Here is a 20006-nt window from a genome sequence, read left to right on the forward strand (position 1 = left end):
TTCTGTGTCTTTGTTAATTGGTTTCCCTTTTCTTTGTTGAAGAGGGTCTGTGCAATCCTTCTGCCTAGTCCGCCATCTTGCCGGAACCCCTCCACAATTTTATTTTTAAACTCTGTAAGCAAATGATATTAATATATTTCATTTAGAAATAAATTACTAAGTAAATGTATGAAAAGATGTTCTCTCCATTTGTAATTAAAGAAATACAAATGAATATAAAATAGCATTGTTCTGTCTACTCAGTAGCCCAGGAAAAAACAGTGTTATTGCCAATTGTAATAAAATGGAATCTTGTAGACATTGTATTTGTGTAAATCATCACAATCATCTGGAAAAACATTATTTATCAACAATTGTAAAATATTCATAATCTTGACAGGGTAAATATGTCTGTGAAAGTTTTCTAGAGAATTAATTCAAAATATGGAAAAAGATTTACATACATAAAGGTAATGAATATAGAAGGCAACCTTATATGTAGCAGTCAGGAAATAGTGGCATGAACTATGGCTCAATCTCTTTCATTAACTAAACTGATACATTTTGAGGGTCCACTGTAGCACTGTGGAATAGTCACAATATAGGAAATTCTTTAGCCATTAGATGAATATTAGTAAGTTTATAAAATAATATATATTATGCTTGCAGAAGAAAGTGCTATTGAAAAAGATAGAACATTGTATACACCCTAAGTTGATACCTTATAAAAATGCATAGAAAAATCCATATGCATCATGATTAGAGCTATAAACATGGTTCATCATTCACAGACAGAAAAAAGAAATGGAAAAAGTAAAGAAGGAAAGAATAAAATGGGTATCACAAGAGACTATGAAACTTGCTCTTAAACACATATTAGCTAAAGTGAATGGATGAAATGATGAAGTAAAATGCAGAACAGAAGATTTCAAAGGAAAGCTCAAGAAGAGTATTGTAAGCATTTCTCATTCTGAAAGAATTGAAGAGAAAATTCAAACCTCAAATTGCATTATTGAAGGATTCTACAGGTAAAAAATTGAATGAAGCAGCAAGCATCAAAAGAAGATGGAAGGAATACACAGTCACTGTCTTAAAAAGAGGAACCCTGGTTACCCAGTGGACAAAGCATTCAACTGCTAATCACTAAGCCAATGGTTCAAACCCACTTGCTGCTCTGCAGGAGAAAGATGTTCTGCTTATGGTCTGCTTCCATAAAGATTTACAGCCTTGGAAACCCTATGGGGCTGTTGTATTCTGTCCTGTAGGGTCGCTATAACAGGAATTCACTGGACAGCAGTTGATGGGTACCAAAAATAATTGGTCAACATTCAAACATTTCAGGAAGTAGCATATACCCAAGAATCAATGGTACTGAAAGAAGAAGTCCAAGTTGTACTGAAGGCACCGGCAAAAAACAAAACTCCAGGAATTGATGGAACAACAATTGAAATGTTTCAGTAAATGGATGCAGCACTGGAAGCACTTACCAGTTTATGCCAAGAAATTTGGAAGCCAGCTGCCTGGCCAATTATCTGGAAGAGATCCATATCCATGCCCACCCCAAAAAAAGGTGATCAAATGAAGTGTGGAAATTGTCAAATAATGTCATTAATATGACACACAAGTAAAGTTTTGTTGAGGATAATTAAAAAACTTCTCTAGCCTACATTGAAGGAAACTGCCAGAGAGGTTCAAGCAGAAGATGTGGAACAAGGGATGGCACTGCTGATGTCAGATGGATCCTGGCCAAAAACAAAGAATTATCAGAAAGATGTTTACCTGTGTTTTATCAACTATACGAAAGTATTCGACTGTGTGAATCATAACAAACTATGGACAACATTACAAAGAAAGGCAATTCCAGAACACTTAATGTGTTCATACAGAACCTGTACTTGGGTCAAGAGGCAGTTGTTCAAATAGAACAAGAGAATATTGTGTGGTTTAAAATTAGAAAAGATGTGTGGCAGGGTTTTATCTATTCACTTTGCTTACTCAATTTGTATACTGACCAAATTATCTGTAAAGCTGGGCTATATATGAAGAAGAACATGGCATCAGGATTGGAGGTAATCTCATTAATAACCTATGATATGCAAATGACACTGTTGTTGTCAAGTGACTCATAAAGACCCTGTGTACAACAGTGTAATGAAACACTGCCCAGTGCTGCACCATTATCACGATCACAAGAACACTTACTGATGAAAGCCAAAACTTTCAGTATGGATTATGCCTGACATGAGGAAAACTAAAATCCTCATAACTGACCAATAAGCAATGTCATGATCAATATAGGGGAAAAAAACAAGTGAAGTTGGATCAATAATCAACTTGCACAGAAATAGCAGTCAAGTGCTTAACCATATGTGCCACCCAGGGAGTCCAGGGTTTTAATAATGGGGTGTGAATAGAGATGTCAATAGTTATGTTTAAAAGAAATAAAAGTTGTTTTGTTTTTGCTCAACTAATTGAGCTACTATGTTAAATTTGATGCAGAATATCAAACAGCCTTATACTTAACAATGAAACACTAAAAATATTTTTCCAGAAATTCAACAATTAGACAAGAATGTCTGCTATCACTAATATTACTCAATAGAATTGTAGATGTTCTATAATATACAGTTAAAAAAAGAAAAATAAAGTAGAAATAAGGTCACTCATTATCATTACAAATGAAATGTTGTCTTCAAAAAAAGAAATCATATGGTGTATTTCATTGGGCAAACCTACTGCAAAAGACCTCTTTATTTTTTTTAACCTTAGAAAAAGCCGAGATGCCACTTTGATGACTAAGATGTGCTTTAATCAAGCTAGGATCTTTTCAGTCACCTCATATGCATGTGAAAATTGGATACCAAAAAAGGAAGAGAGAAGAAAAATTAATGCACTTGAACAATATTCTTTTCCAAACCACAGAACAAACCAATCATCTTCAAAGAAATACAATTGGAATGCTCCTTAGAAGTGAGTATGGAAAGACTTCAGTTTGCTTACTATGGGCCTGTCTTCAGGACAGACCAATCCTTAGAAAAAGACAATGCTGGTAAAGTGGAGGGTCAATGAAGATGAGGAAAATCTCCAGTGACATTGATTGACAAAATAGCCACCAAAATGGATTATACTGGCAATCATGTAAATGGCATAGGACTAGCAATGTTTTGTTTTCTTATACATAAGGTCACTATGAATAGGATATAACATGATGGCAAATAAGAACAAAACTATTAAAAACTACAATGGAGGAAAAAAATGGAGAGAAAAAATTTTAATAAAAAAAGAAAAAGAAAGGTAGTATAAGGATTTGTATATATAAGTGGGGCCATAACACTGACAAAAATCACAATGAATTTCTATGTATCATCTAGTTATGAGGAAAAAAATAAATAAATAAATAACCATCTGAGTACATTCTCCCCCCTGCTATAAGAAACCTGGAAATGCATCTCTCTTCCCAGGCATTTACCCTGCTGGCATTTACACAAGGGTGATTGATACATTTAAGATGACAATTTATTTTTAATATTTGAGAAAATGTTTACCTTCCTTTTGGATAAACATTCAGTATTTTTAAAATGACATTTTTCAAACCATCAATGAAAATTGTTGTAGCTGTCAAGTTGGTTCTGACTCATAGTGACCCTATGTACAAAAAAACAAAACACTGTCCAGTCCTGTGCCATCCGCACAATCACTGCTATGCTTCATCCTGTTGTTGCAGCCATTCTGTCAATCCATCACATTCAGGATCTTACTCTTTCTTGCTGGCCCTCTGCTTTACTAAGCATGATGTCCTTCTCCAGGGACTGGTCCCTCCTGATAACATGCATGGAGTAAGTGAGATGAAGTATTGCTATCATCATTTTTAAGGAACATTCTGGCTGTCCTTCTTCCAAGACAGACTTGTTTATTCTTCTGGCAGTCCATGGTATATTCAATATTCTTTGCCAACAGCATAATTAAAAGACGTCAATTTTTCTTTGGTGTTTCTTAATCATTGTTCAGCTTTCACATGCACATGAAGCAAGCGAAAATACTGTGGCTTGGATCAAGCACACTTCAGTCCTCAAAGTGACATCTTTGCTTTTTAACACTTTAAGGAAGCCTTTTGCTGATTTGATTGCTGCTTACATGGGTGTTTACTGTGGATCCAAGTAAATTGAAATCCTTGACCACTTCAGTCTTTTCTCCATTCACCATGATGTTGCTTATTGGTCCAGTTGTGAGAATTTTTGTTTCCTTTAGGTAGAGGTGTAACCCAATTGAAGGGTGTAGTCTTTGATCTTCATCAGTAAGTGCTTCAAGTCTTCTTCACTTTCAGCAAACAAGATTTATTATTTCCATATGGTAGGTTGTTAATGAGTCTTTCTCCAATCCTGTTGCTGCTTTCTTCTTCACATGGTCTAACTTCTCAGATTATTTACTCATGATACAGAGTGAATAAATATGGTGAAAGGATACAACTCTAATGCAGATCCTTCCCTATTTTAAATCCTGTACCATCCCCTGTTCTGTTCAATTGACTACCTCTTGGTCTATGTACAGGTTCCTCATGAGCACAATTAAGTGTTCTGGAATTCTTATTCTTCTTACTGTTATCCATAATTTATTATGATCTACACAATTAAATGCTTTTATATAGTTACTAAAACACGAGTAAACACTTTTCTGGTATACTCTGCTTTAAGCCAACACCTTTGAAATCAGCAATGATATCCCTGGTTTCATATACTCTTCTGAATGCAGCTTGAATGTCTAGCAGTTCCCTGCTGGTGTACTGCTGCAATCATTTTTGAATTATCCTCAACAAAACTTTAGTTGTGTGTGATACAATGATATTGTTTGATTATTTCTGCATTATGTTGGATCAGTTTTCTTTGGTATGGGCATGGATATGAATCTCTTCCAGTTGATTGTCCAGATAGCTGTTTTCCAAATGTCTTGGTATAGATCAATAAATCTTTTAGTGCTATATTCATTTGTTAAAACATCTCAATGAGTATTCTGTCAATTCTTGAAGCCTTGTTTGTTGCCCATGCTTCCTGTGCAGCTTGGACTTCTTTCTTTAGTACCATCGCTTCTTGACCATATGCTGCCTCCTGAAATAGTTGAACATCAACCAATTCTTTTTGGTACAGTGACTTTGTGTTTTCCTTCCCTCTTCTTTTGATGCTTCCTGCATCATTCAATATTTTGCCAATGTTGTTGTTGTTAAGTGCCGTTGAGTCGGACCTGACTCATAATAGCGACTTCTCCTTGGGTTTCCAAAACAGTATCACTATGGAAGTACATTGCCCCATCTTCCTCTCAGGAGTGGCTGGAGGGTTTGAACCACCATCCTTCCGGTTAGCAGTCAAGTGCCATAGGCACTACCCTAGCAGAGCTCCATTAGAATCCTTCAATTCTGCAACTCAGGGCTTGGCTTTTTCTTCAGCTAGAGAAATGCCAAGTGTGTTCTTCCCTTTTGGTTTTCTGACACCAGTCTACACATTTCATTATAATACTTTACTTTGTTTGCTCTAACTGCCCTTTGAAATTTTATGTCAAGCTCTTTTATTTAATCATTTCTTCCATTCACTTTAGCTACTCTATGTTCAAGAGCATGTTTCAGAGTCTCTTCTAACATCCATTTTGATCTTTTCTTTCTGTCTGTCTTTTTAATGACCTTTTGCTTTTTTCATGTATGATGTCCTTGATGTCATCCCATGACTCAGTTGGTTTTCAGTCATTAATGTTTGATGCATCAAATCTATTCATTCTTGAGATTGTCTCTAAATTCAGGTGGTATATACTCAAGGTTGTATTTTGTCTCATGTGGAATGTTTTAAGGAGCTCCAGTGGCACTGTGGTTAAAGCATTGGGCTGTTAACCAAAAAGATAATGGTTTCAATCCACCAGATGCTCCTCTGAAGAAAGATGAGACAACCTACTTTTGTAAAGATTTACAGCCTTAGAAACCCTATGGGAGTTGCTAGGATTTGGAATCAACTCGATGACAGTGGGTTTTGGGAACTTGTTTTAATTTTATTTGGTTTCAATTTAATTTGCATATGAGCAATTATGATCATGTGCAATGAAAATTAAGAAAGAAAAATTAACATATCTCCACAGTCTAAAGAAACTGAGGATTACAGAATTATCCTCAGTGAATCTAGTCTTTCGTAAATGTTTGGAGTGAAAAGAGATGTCAGATTTTGGCCATTGCTGATAATAAATTTTTGTTGAAAATCTCTGATCAAAACATTTTTGTAAATTTAGTATTAAAAACTATTGATTTTCCCTGCTCAAATATCAGATTGACATGAGTAAGAAAAATCTAGGATTCATAGTTTATTAGCATATAATCTTTTCCATATTCCATAGCTATAGTGAATTTTTGAGATAGATAGTTCCAAACAGCTTTGGCAGGTAATTGTTATGTTGTCTTTGAAAATTTATCTCTTAACTATATTATTAATTACTTGCTTGACAATTTCTTCAAATTAGTCAGGTTATATTATTGCTTCATTTAAATTGTTCTTGCTGTCTTCGTCTCACTTTGGATGTTAATATAATCAGGTAAACCTGAACCATGACCTGCAAGAAACTCCTCATTTCAACTTAAAAAACAAGAAATAAAAGCAGTGGAGAGAGATACAACTGTGTATTTTTCTGTACAATTACACATAATCTCTTTTTAATATGAAATTGTTGTTTTAGCTTTTGTCTACTTGATTCCTATTCATGGCCGGCCCATATGAGAAGGGAAGTATAAATGTATTCATGGTTTTAGAATTTTCAGGTAACAGTGTGGTGTCTTGAAATGTTAAATATATTAAATGTACTATAGTTAATCTTGCTCTGTATAAAGAAAATAATTGACTGAGTGGTCTCTAGTGTCCATTTCAAATTTATCAGCCAACAATCAATTTGATATTGTGCCCTATTTGAGCCATCAGGCATTCTCAGTGTATTTGCAGCATGAATACCATTCTTGTATCTAACTTTACTTTATCTTCCTGAGCCCCTGATTACACCATGATGGAAAATTATTAGCAAATTATTAAAAATTTCATTATCTGTATATGATATCAGGACCTCTGGTGGTATAGTGCCTAAGGCATTTGACTGCTAACCAGAAGGCTGGTGGTTCAAACCCACCAGCCACTCCTTGGAAGGAAGACTGGGCTATCTACTTCTGTAGAGATACCGCCTCAGAAACCCAAAGAGGGGTCTCTATGAGTCAGATCGACTCAGTGGCAGTGTTTTTTTTTTTTTTTTTTTTTGTATATAATATGTATATTTCAATAATTTGAAGATGGCCCTTACCTTATCTGACTGGTGAATGAAAATATAAAATCTATTCTCATCCAAAGTAAAATGTAAGGGTTTTCCATTTGGCATAATCAGGTTATTTTCATGTTAAAATCTAAGCTCCCCTGAAGCCAGATAGTGTTTATTGACACGTTGGTTGTCCTCCTGTAGCAGACCTTAGTAAGTTTAGGTCTCTTTTGGGAGCTGTTTGGGCATCTTATTATGTGCAAGCTATGTTTGTGGAGAAGAACTTTTTGCCTTTCACAAGTAGAGAACCTTTTCTTTCCTATGGTTAGAAGATGTACACTAACCTTAAAGTATGCATTTCCTTTTCCCTACCTTTTGCTTTGGTCTTCCTGGATAGTCCCAAAAGAAAAGGTAGTGAATGTCTATACAGTGGGCCCCATTGTGAATATTTCATGTAAACCAAGAGCTTAAGGAGAAGTTTATAAGGATTGGTGTTTTATCATCTGATTTACTTGGTTAAGCAGAGCTTCTGAGAGAAAAATGAATGGCAAACTTTCCATTTGATGTCTCTTTCCAGAAGGATGTGTTGCAGTCGGATCTCATTGTCTGCTCAGTGGTTGCTGTCCTGTCATTTGCAGTCAGTGCCAGCACTGTATTCCTCTCCTTACGTGTAGGTATCCATTCAACTTTATACTCTTCCCATGTCCCTGTTCTCTTTAATAACAGAGCTGATTGTGGAACTAGAAGATATTGACAAGGAGAGTTGAGCCAGACAAAATGCCAGTTGAAAGACTTAAAGAATATATTCTTGTGTTGGTAAAAGAGTTAAGTTCAAGATGTGATTTAGTCTGAAATACGGAATTGGTTCAAATATTTTACCTTTAATCTTTTCTCCAAATGAGAAGTTGTTTTGTTTGTAAAAAGCAGTGCCATATCTTTTTAGAGTCTACATGATGACAGTTAATAGCAGTGAAATGGGTTAAAGGTGTAGTACCATAAGTTAAAGGGAGAGGAATGGCCTCTCAGGGATTTACCATATCGGGAGTGTGACAGGCCACAGAGCCAAAAGAATTACTGGGACACAATTTTCAGTTACAAAAGTGGAGAGCTCCAGAAGGGATTTCTGGCTTACAGTACTTACAGACAGTTGCTATTGCTACAAAACAAAACAAAACAAAAAACACATTTATGAACTCCTCTTTCAATGAGGAAAGGTGGTTTTGCTAAATTTCTTATGTCTACATCTTCTTATAAGAAAATAAACAAAAACACTCGCCAATGGGCAGACTTCCTCTTGGCATTTGCAGTCCACAGGCCAGCTCTCCACCACCATCTAGTGGGTCTCAACATACAAATCAGGTGCCCCTAAACCAAGAAAACCAAACTCACTGCCCTGGAGTCAGTTCTGACTCATAGTGACCCCTCCTTGGGTTTCTGAGGCAATATCTCTATGGAAGTAGATTGTCCAGTCTTCCTTCCAAGGAGTGGCTGGTGGGTTTGAACCACCAGTCTTCTGGTTGGCAGTCAAATGCCTTAGGCACTATGCCACCAGAACCTCTAGATGGAAGATATAACCAGAGACTGGAAATAACTTAACTTGGCCATTTGCTCTTTAAGAGGAAAAAGGGCCAGAGCAGCAGCATCATGTATTATCATGGACATCCCTTGACCTCTCTCTCTAAATGAAATAAGAAGACTTTGCCTTGTTTCCTCACAGCCATTTCTCAGCATTGTGCTGTTTGCTGTGGCTGGCACCGTGGGGTTCCTAGCTCATTACATGCTCCCTCAACTCCGCAAGCACCACCCTTGGATGTGGATTTCACACCCCATTCTTAAAAACAGAGAGTATCAGCAACGGGAAGTGAAAGGTTAGTAATGTATCCTCCATAATTACAATAATTAAAAAAAAATTTTAGTGGTAAGTGTACTTTAAAATGAAGACTAACTACTTTGAAGTATATAATGTTATTGCAAACTGAAACAAGAAAGTTGAAGTGGAGTGAATTAGAAGTATGCTTGATACAAATATTAGATGGTTATTAGAATGCAAGAAAAATTTAATTTATACCATTCAAACTTGAAGATTATGCTATTCCAACTTAAGTTAACTGGGGACCAAGAAGAACATCACTTGGTTGTCCTCCCATCCTCCACAGCATGGTGGCAGAATACCAGAGAGGGCCTGTTAACTTTTAGAACCCTTGAGCTCTTAACTTTTCTTTAACTTGCTTTGTTAACTTGAGGAGTAGATAGGCTGTCTCTGGCCGTGATCATAGACTAGCCTGATAATAATGACAATTGCAGAAGTCCTGTGTGAGAGGTCTATCAGGAATTTCCCTGCTATGTCTGTCCTTTCTCTGTGGCTCCATGTTCTGTGACAGACTAGATGGGAGAAGTTTGATATTATCTCATCAAGAGATACATCAAAATTATGGGTCACAGTTTATCACTAAACTGACTAGTGCTGCAAATTTTGCATGCGACTGTTCCACCCCTGGTAGCTTCTCAGTTGTTTAAATGAGTTATCTAGTTGTTCCCATGTTATAAGCACAGGGCTATAGGAGGGCAGCCAAGATTTTCTCGGGAAACCACTGGACTCAGCCAGCTTTGTTATCAGTGAGTTCTGTAGATTAGGGTGAGGAAATGGAAAGGGGGGAGACTTTAAAAAGAAGAAGCAGAAGAGCTTGTGAAGATACTGCCAAGATAGAGACCATTTCTTCAAGAAACATCTCTAGGTAAGTAAAAGAAGATGCCTTCATTAGAAACAGCCAGAATAAAGTGTGCCAAAGTGAGAAGACTGTGGATTGCTTAGTGGTGAAATAGCAGATGGGAAACCTGATGGCAATGTTTATTGTTGCTGTTGACCTTGACCCATGTGTGTCAGAGTAGACCTGTGTTCAGAGTTTTCTTTGGCTGATTTTTCGAAAGTAGATAACCAGAACTCTTTCTTCAGAGATGGCTCTTGGTGGATTTGAAGCTCCAACATTTCAGTTGGTAGCCGAACACATTAACTGTTTGCACCACCCCAGGGATTCCTTGAAGCCAGTATACAGATGTGGTCAATTAGACTGCCATTTCTTCTGAGACCTGTTCTCTCTACCAAATGAGAGACTACTTTAGGATCCAGCCATATACTGTTTTTAAAATGTTCTGTATAATTTAGAGTGCTATTAAATACCAATTATAAATTCTGTTGTGAAACTGAAAGAATATAAGTTGAATTGAATAGGTTCAATTTATGACAGTTTGTGTATTTTTCAATCCACTTATAGAGAAATGTCTGTATCCAAACAGGTGCCTGCTTATGGGTGCATAGAGAAACCTGATTTTTTTTAAAAAAAAAACTATAGAACTTTTGCTATGTTGAAATAACATTACCCTTTTATTTTTAAAACCTTTGGAAAAATTTATGAGTTGTGGTGAAATTAGTATTTTAGGACTATTATTTTGACATCACTGGTAAGTAGTTGGTGGAGATTTGATATAAGAAATTTTGACTCAGAGAAATATATATATTTATATGTATCATATATATATGTATTATACAGTTGTTGTTGTTGTTTGCTGTCGAGTCAGACCCGACTCATAGCGACACCTCCTTGGGTTTCCTAGGCAGTATCAATACAGAAGTAGATTGCCCAATCTTCCTTCCGAGGAGTGGCTGGTGGGTTTGAACCGCCAGCCTTCTGGTTAGCAGTCAAGTACCTTACGCACTATGCTACCAGAGCTCTTATATATATATCTGGTAGCATAGTGCCTAAGGCACTTGACTGCTAACCAGAAGGCTGGCAGTTCAAACCCACCAGCCACTCCTCAGAAGGAAGATGGGGCAATCTACTTCCATAGGGATACTGCCTCGGCAACCCAAGGAGGGGTCTCTATGAGTCGGGTCTAACTTGATGGCATGTAACAACAACAACATACACACATATAATATACATATATATGCCCATAACCATTGCCATGCCTATATTCTATTTGCTTACCTATACTCATACCTATGCCTTTAGCTACTGAAGATGAAGAAAGAGAATTTGTCAATTTGAAGGAAAGGAAAATGACATAGATTAGACTTGGGCTCCCCTTATTGTGGCAGTCCAGAGTATGGAACTCAACATCAAAAAATAACAATCAGTAGTTTAAATTTGTGCTTGTTGTGTGTATGTGGTTGTTTTCTCTCCTGAATATAACCAGTTGCCTTTCAGTCTCTTTCTATACATGATAATCCCATGTGTGTCAAAGTAGAACTGTCCTCCACAGGGTTTTTAATGGCTAAATTTTTGGAAGTAGATCTCAGGCCTTTCTTCTCAGGTGCCTCTGAAACAACTCAAATCTCCAGCCTTTTAGTTAGCAGCCAAGCATGTTAAACGTTTTTACCACTCTGGGACTCCACTGAATATAATGAAGCCCAGATTAAATTAGAATCATTTAGATATTTTAAACCTGCATGATCTTTTCAGTATAAGATTAAAGAATGAATAATATGAATATGTGGCTATCTCTGTCCTTTACTCTCTGGGGGGAGAGCAGGCAGCACTGGGCTTCTGTGTATGTTGCAGGGTAGGTCAGGAAAAGTTCACACTTGTTAGCACAGGCTCAAACAGAGGTTTTGTAGAAGTTTCTCACTTGCCTACATCAGCTATGTATAAGCAGCCTGATCTCTAGTCAAGAGCAACAAGTTTGACAAATTGGTACATAATGAAAAACAGACTGCATTTCAAAATCATGTGTGTTGGAAGAAAAAAACAAATACACAAAATTTAAAATATGGTTATGTTATTTAAAATCTAGTGTTAATTTTGGTGTCGTCTATGTCCTTAAATTCTTTGCCTCCTCTTCATGATGTTCTTTTGAGGAAACTTAAGCTAGTCAAATAACTTTCAATATGAAAAACCAAAGAAGGAAACCCATTGCCATTGAGTCAATTTCAACTCATAGTGAACCCCATGCATTCTTTTCCCATTGGGTTTACAAGGCTATAAATCTTTATGGAAGTAGATTGTCTCATCTTCCTATTGCAGAACAGCTGGTGGGTTTGAACTGTTGACCTTTTGGTTAGCAGCCAAGTGCCTTACCCACTATGCCACCAGAGCTCCTTGTTTTAACATAAAAGCTGTGCTAAAATTTTCTTTCTTATAGGAATCAGAATGTTGTAGTTAGAAAAGAGCTTGGGTTAGAGCAGGGATAGCAGGTCTGTAGCATGCCACTTGAATCTCCTAATGCCACAAGGGACATCACTAACTGATAAACAACCACAGAGGCCATCACTAACTGATAAGCAACCAGTTGTTAACCAGTTATTATTGAGTTGATTCTGACTTATTGCCACCCCATGTGCGTCAGAGCAGAACTGTGCTCCATAAGGTTTTCAATGGCTGATTTATTGAAAGTAGATTCCCAGACCTTTCTTCCAAAGTGCCTCTGAGTAAACTTGAACCGCCATCTTTTTGGGTAGTGGCCAAGCTTTTTTAGTTGTTTTCACTACCCAGGGACTCCTAACTAATAACAGAACCCTAAAATTGGGGCAACAACATTGCTAAACAATAGAATTGTCATGTGAGATGAGACATACTTGAACTTCCTGGATTAGAGAGATATGTTTGTTTAATTGGTATATAAAGGAGTAAACTGAAGCCTAGAGAAGTCAAGGGGCCCACCTTGGGTCACACAAGTTTGTAGCCATTGAATAATTAGAACCTGCTCATGCCCAGACTCATACTTTTTTGGCTAACCTGGCTGGTCATGGTCCAGATGGCAGATCATATATAATGTGAATATGGCTCTCAGGCTGTTTTTGCAGTCATGCTCATCCAGAAAAGCTACATCACTGGAGTGGGTCTTGCAAAGCCTAACATGCAAATTCTAAGTAACACTAACTCTACAGGGCTTTGTTCAATGATCTGAAATGGACTCACCACTATAAGTTCTGGGCATTCTTGCTGTTTTTCAAACGCATCTCACTCTCTCACTTCTCTCCCCTTGCTGTTCCCTTTACCTAGAATGCTTTTTCTCAAGCTTCATTGGGCTAACTCTAACTCCTACTTTAGATCCTCAGGATGTAGCTTAATATTCAGTCCCTTCAGAAATCCTTCCCAGACCACCTAGAGCAGACATGATATCTGGATGCTCCTGAAGCCTTCCTTTCCATAACTCTCACCACATCATTCATGACCAGTTTCTGAGGCAGCCTGTGACTTCTATGACAGCTTGCGCATGGCTGGTGCTCCAGTACTTACACCGTGCCTAGCACAGTGGTGAGCTCACATGATTATTTTACTAGTGGAAATTTAACTGAAATAATGTTGGCCCTATATATCCTGGTCTGTATACTTTCTTCCAGTTTAGTTTTCTTTCAAAATACTTCTGATGTGTATTTTATTTCATAGGAAAAGGAGATACCAAATTAAATTTAATATAAATTTAAGAATATAATAAAATGGAATTAAGTGTTCAACTAATGTTAAAGATTGTAAGTTGAAAGATATCCTTTATAGCCAGTTCAGTTCTTTACCTTTGAGACTAATTTATTTATGTAAACTCATCCCATTCTAACCCCAACAAACAGTTTCACCAATATTTGAGTTAACAGGCTAAAACCATTATTATCTATGGTACAGTTCAGCAGTCATGATGGTGATGTTAGCATAACTGAGTTATATTAACGATTATGAGTGAACTCTTTTTGTTTGTTTTGCTTTGATCTAGTTCTCAGTAATATAAGTGAATCATGCTGAAAATGACAATTTAGACAATGTACAAACAGCACCATATTATTCAGGCATGGAACTTTTAAGACTCAATGTCCAAAGAGCACTCTATTTTTAGAAAATAAGGCAAGGCTATTTTCCTAAATTATGATACTGATTCTAGACAAATGACTTCTTTAATAGAGCTCTATTGTAATACAGAGTAAAATGGCTGGATCTCTTGGAAAATTTGTTTTATTTAAGAACTTTTTTTTTTTCCTTTTCTGTGATTTGGGTCAAAGTTTACAGAGGAAATTGGTTTTCCACTCAACAAATCATACACACTTTTTTTGTGACATTTATTGCAATCCTCACAATTTAACAGCACTCTTCCTACTTCCTCCTTTTGTTTACCATTTCCCTTCATCCTTTTTTTCTGCCGCTTCCTGCCTTCTGAGCTTTGTGCTTGTGCAAATGCTGCCCTTTTGATTGCATAGTGTTGTTATTCACCTTTTAGGACTATCTCATCTGGCTGAAAAAGTTGAACCACGGGGTGCAATTCAGTTCCAGGCTTGAAAGGTATCTAAGGCCATAGTCAAGGGATTCCACTAATCTCTATCTGATCAGTAAACCTGGTCTTTTTTTTATGATGGGAGCTTTGTTCTACATTTGTCTCCCACTTTATATGGGACCTCCTATTGTGATACTGTTATAGCCCCCAGAGGGTAAATACAACTTAAGGGAAGAACCATCTTGACCAAGCTTTAAATTTTTTTCCTTTTCCTCTTTACAGGTCTTCAGGCCTTCCTGCCTGAGTAGCCCAACCTCACATTCCTCCTTATCTTTCCTTACAAGCCTGAGTGTACCCACTCCCACATTTCCCCTCCTTGTAAAAATTAATCTTTTTTGGCAAGTATGAAGAGTAGGCAATAAACTTCCTCCCAACCAAAGCCGGTTTTCTATCACTGACCAGAAAAATAACTCAAAGTTCACAAGTCAAAGACAACTCATCCTGATAATAAGAAAGCATTATCAACATTCCTCAGACCCTCTACCCCATAGCACAATTCCCTTTAAAAACTCTAACATTTTCTCAGCTTGGGAAGACAGTCTTCGGTGGACACAGCCACCCTGTCTCCTTGGGTACAGATACTCAATAAATACCCTTGCTTTTCACCCCATCCTGGTCTCTGGTAATTGACTTTCCTCATGGCAGGTAGCTAAGAACCACATTTGTCCAGTAGCAATCCCTGTCAGAGTAGTCAGTGGTGGTAGCTGGACACTGTCTATTTCTGATCTCAGAGTCCTGGATGAAGGAATTCACATGGTCCGTTAGTCCTTTGGACTGATTGTTTCCTTGCATTTTTTAAATTTTTTTCACTCTTCTTTGTTCAGATGTGGAGAGACCAATAGTTGCATCTTAGATGGCCACTCATAAGCTTTTAAGATCACAGTCACTACTCACTAAAGTAAGATGTAGAACATTGTCTTTGTGGACTATGTTATGCAAACTGACCTTAGTGTCCCCTGAGACTGTGGTCCTGAACCCTCAAGCCCAGCAATTCATTCCCTTAAGGTATTTAGTTATGGCTAAGAAGTTTTCATAATTTTCCCTCTCTATGCTCTATTATATTCATGTATATATTTATTTTTGTTGTTGCTGTTGTTGTTATGTGCTGTTGAGTTGCCTTTGACTCATAGAGACCTTATGTTCAACAGAATGAAACACTGCCTGGTCCTGTGCCAGACTCACGATCCCTACTATACCTGAGTTCATTGCTGCAGCCACCATGTCAATCCATCTTGTTGTAGCACATATAAATACATATGTAGAAATGTCCTCTACCAAGCTTATGTGTATTCATAGGTGTAGTCCCATTTACATTACCACCCCTGTTCATCTTGAGTGTCTATCTATGTATCCACTCATAGATTATTGTTATTACTCTTATTGCAGGATTCTGTAATAGTATTTACTGTTGTTACTTTTAACTCTTGTGTTCCTCCTCATGTCTTCCTTTTCCTTGATCATTTTGTGCTGACCTCACCTTACTATAGATTGCCTTTTGCTTCACCCATGTTAATATCTGTCTACCCTCCAGTTAGTGGTGATTTACTTTCTCTTTTCCTCCCACTCCTGGTAACCTTCAAAGAATAATTCTTTCTGATCCTTTTCTTGACTTTTTAAAGTAATAGTCTCACATAATATTTATCCTTTTGTGATTGACTAATTTCTTTCAGCATAATGTTCTCTGGGTTCATTCATGTTATGAGGGGTTTCACAGATTCATCATTATTCTTCAACATTGTGCACTATCCCATTGTGTGTATGTACCATTCTTTCTGTCTTGTTGCTATTGTTAATAATGCTGTGAAAAACTTGGGTTTGATTATCTAAGAATTTTCCAAAGGAATCAAGCTCTTTTGAAAGAGAATAATGTAATTGTGTCACATACTGACATAAGCTCCCAAAGTGCAAATCGCATAATTGAATTCCATAATTCAGTAATTCTGAGATTTTAAAAATATCAGCCAGTATGAAAACTTCTGATTTGATGGCTGTACTGACCATAAAAGTAGATTTTAATGGAGCTAAAAGAGATCGAGACAAAGAATAAATACATTACTGGCATTTGAATCTTTATTTATTCACTTAGAAAATGCTTATGAATATAATATTCACTCATTCAAAAACTAATTATTGATTACCTACATGATGCCAGGGAGCTCTGGTAGCATAGTGCTTAAGGCACTTGACTGCAGACCAGAAGGCTGGTGGTTCAAACCCACCAGCTACTCCTTGGAAAGAAGGTTGGGCAATCTACTTCCGTAGTGATACTGCCTCAAAAACCCAAGGAGGGGTAGCTATGAGTCGGGTCTGACTCGATGGCACATAACAACAACAATATGATGCCAAAAACAAAAACTAAGGAGCTCTGGTGGTGTAGTGAATAAGGCATTTGGCTGCTAACCAGAAGGTTAGCGGTTCAAATGCACCAGCTGCTCCATAGAAGGAAGATGAGGAAATCTACTTCTGTAAAGATTTATAGCCTCAGAAACCCAATGAGGTTCACTAACATCACACACAAATAAAATCTTGCTGAAGATAATTCAAAAATGGTTGCAGCAGTATATTGACAGAAATGCAAGCTAGATTCAGAAGAGGACATGGAACAAGAGATATCATTGCTGATGTCAGATGGATCTTGGCTGAAAGCAAAGAGTACCAAAAAGATGTTTACTTGTGTTTCATTGACTATGCAAAGGCATTCGACTGTGTGGATCAAATTGTGGATAATATTGAGAAGAATGGGAATTCCAGAACACTTAATTGTGCTCATGAGGAACCTGTACATAGACCAGGAGGCTGTTGTTTGAACAGAACAAGGGAATACTGCGTGGTTTAAAAGCAGGAAGGGAGTGTGTTAATGTTTTATCACTTCAAGATACTTATTCAATCTGTACGCTGAGCATATAATCCAAGAAGCTGGACTATATGAAGAAGAACATGGCATCAGGGTTGGAGGACGACTGCTTAACAACCTGCAACATGCAAACAACACAACCTTGCTTGCTGAAAGTTAGGATGACTTGAAGCACTTACTGATGAAGATTAAAGACTTTAGTCTACAGTATGAATTACATCTCAACATAAAGAAAATGAAAGTCCTCATAACTGGACCAATGGGCAGCATCATCATAAATGGAAAAAGATTGAAATTTTTGACAAAGTATTTCATATTACTTGGTTCCACAATCAACACCAATGGAAGCAGCAGTCAATATATCAGACAACGTATTGCACTGGGCAAATCTGCTGCAAAAGACCTCTTTATGGTGCTGAAGAGAAAGATCTTTCTTTGATGACTAAAGTGCACCTAATACAAACCATGATATTTTCAATCACCTTATATGCATGTGACACCTGGACAATGAATAGGGAAGACTGAAGAAGAGTTGATGCTTTTGAGTTGTGGTGTTGGCAAAGGATATTGAAAACACCATGGTCTGCCAGAAGAACTAACAAATCTGTCCCAGAAGAAGTACAGCCGGAATGCTCCTTGGAAGAGAGAATGACCAGACTTTGTCTCATCTACTTTGGTCATGTTGTCAGAAGGGACCATTCCCTGGAGAAGAATGTAATGTTTGGTAAAGTGGAGGGTCAGTGAAAAGGGGGAAAGCCATCAATGAGATGGATTGACACATGGCTGCAATGATGTGCTTAGCTGTAGAAAGGATTGTGAGGCTGTCACAGGACTGGGCAGTGTTTCATTTTGTTGTACATAGGGTCGCTATGAGTTGGAGCCAACTCAACAGCTCCTAACAACAGCAACAACAATATGATGCCAAGCTCTGTAAACCAGTGATGTAGGGAATGAAGAGGATATGGTTTCTATCTTAGGAGAGTTTATAGTCTGGTATGTAGACCAGTGATTACTCCAACAGGTCAGAAGTATGGTTGCTGCACACCTATGGTGATATGGAAGTGTAGCATTGTGTTCAGCCAGGTGGGAAATATAGAGAAGTCTAGGATTCAGACCCTAAGTGGGAAACTTACAATTAATTGCTTGTTTAATTAGTTAAGCTTTTCTAGTTTTTGGATATGCATACCCACTGCCATCGAGTCAGATCCAACTCATAGTGACCCCTCCTTGGGTTTCCTAGGCGATATCACTATGGAAGTAGACTGCCCAACCTTCCTTCCGAGGAGTGGCTGGTGGGTTTGAACTTCCAGCTTTCTGGATAGCTGTGAAATGCCTTAGGCACTACACTACTAGAGCTCCCTAGAAAATGGAAAATATAGGGAATTGTATAATTACATGTTGAATTAATGTCTGGTACCTAGTTGTTGTTGTTATGTGCCATCGAGTCAGACCTGACTCATAGCGACCCCTTCTTAGGTTTGTGAGGCAGTATCACTACAGAAGTAGATTGTGCCATCTTCCTTCTGAGGAGTGGCTGGTGGGTTTGAACCACCAGCCTTCTGGTTAGCAGTCAAGTGCCTTAGCCACTACGCTACCAGAGCTCCCCTGGTACCTAGTAGATATTCAATAAACATTGACTGACTGAGAAAATGAAACAATTAGTGCCTTGTAAGTTCACTGAAGGAAGAGTTCCTTGTAGGTTGATGTGGGCAGAAAAAGCCTTGGAATTTGAAAATTAGACCTTGAGAAATTGAAGCATACATACATATTGTAAGATACACATGAACAGGCTCATCCATCTATGAAAAAACATTTTTTAAAAAAGCCTAAACTATAATGTTTGGGGTGCATTTGAATACATAGTTGAAGGATTATAGAAATTTTAAACCATATCTCCTGAAAATTTTCACTTAAATTATAATTTCTTTAAAAATTTTACTATTACAGAACTACTTCACTGAGTCTGAAATTTAAAATTCTAAAATAATATTTACTTTACATTTTACTGTATCTTGTCAGTTTGCAGGTAAATCAGTTCCCGTGTGTGATAGATGTGGTTCTGAGAGATACTGCTTTTTCTAATTTATTTTTCCCTTACATCAAAGTAATACTTAGTGTTAAAAATCAAATGTAACAGGATATAATGAAAAACAGCAGACCTCTGTCACCTTCTTCCCATCTCTGATTCCTCCTTTCCAGAAAAAAAAAAAATTATTTTCTATTCTTTAGGTATTTTGTCTGTTAATTTTCCTAAATAATATGTATGTTCAGCTATTTTTGATTATCTATTGAGTTCCTCTTGGGAAAGATAAGGATTCATCTCTATTATCTTATCTTCATTCATACATTAACAGTTTTCCCCTTTCTTTCACCATATTATTAATATTTTTTGTTAAGCCTATACTCAGTTCTTTTTTATAACTATTATGTCTATTTAAATATTGTTCCCTTCTGAGCCCAGTAGTATAAAATGATTACATTTCCTTTCTTTTCTGACTTCTGTTTGTATTTTCTAGGTTTTCCATTAGCTACAGAAAATACCTCTCAGTCCAATTTTACACATAGACAAACCTGTCAGATAATCTGGTAGCTCCTTATACCTCTCCCAGACTCCTTCCTGGAATCCACTCCAATCATTCTTTTTTTTTTTTTT

At 37.2% G+C, this 20006-nt stretch overlaps 1 protein-coding gene across 1 annotated transcript in view; it reads left to right on the top strand.

Moving 5' to 3' along the window:
* PCNX2 (pecanex 2) overlaps positions 1–20006 on the top strand; it is a 688168-nt gene that overhangs the window by 290865 nt on the left and 377297 nt on the right. Inside the window, exons 17-18 of the mRNA XM_007938510.1 lie at positions 7820–7912; positions 8960–9110. Of these exons, the coding sequence (XP_007936701.1) occupies positions 7820–7912; positions 8960–9110 (244 nt within the window). The remainder of the gene's footprint in view (positions 1–7819; positions 7913–8959; positions 9111–20006) is intronic.

Source organism: Orycteropus afer, unplaced genomic scaffold (assembly GCF_000298275.1).
Source record: "Orycteropus afer afer isolate SDZICR_OR568_19922 unplaced genomic scaffold, OryAfe1.0 scaffold00050, whole genome shotgun sequence".
Classification (NCBI taxonomy): domain Eukaryota; kingdom Metazoa; phylum Chordata; class Mammalia; order Tubulidentata; family Orycteropodidae; genus Orycteropus; species Orycteropus afer.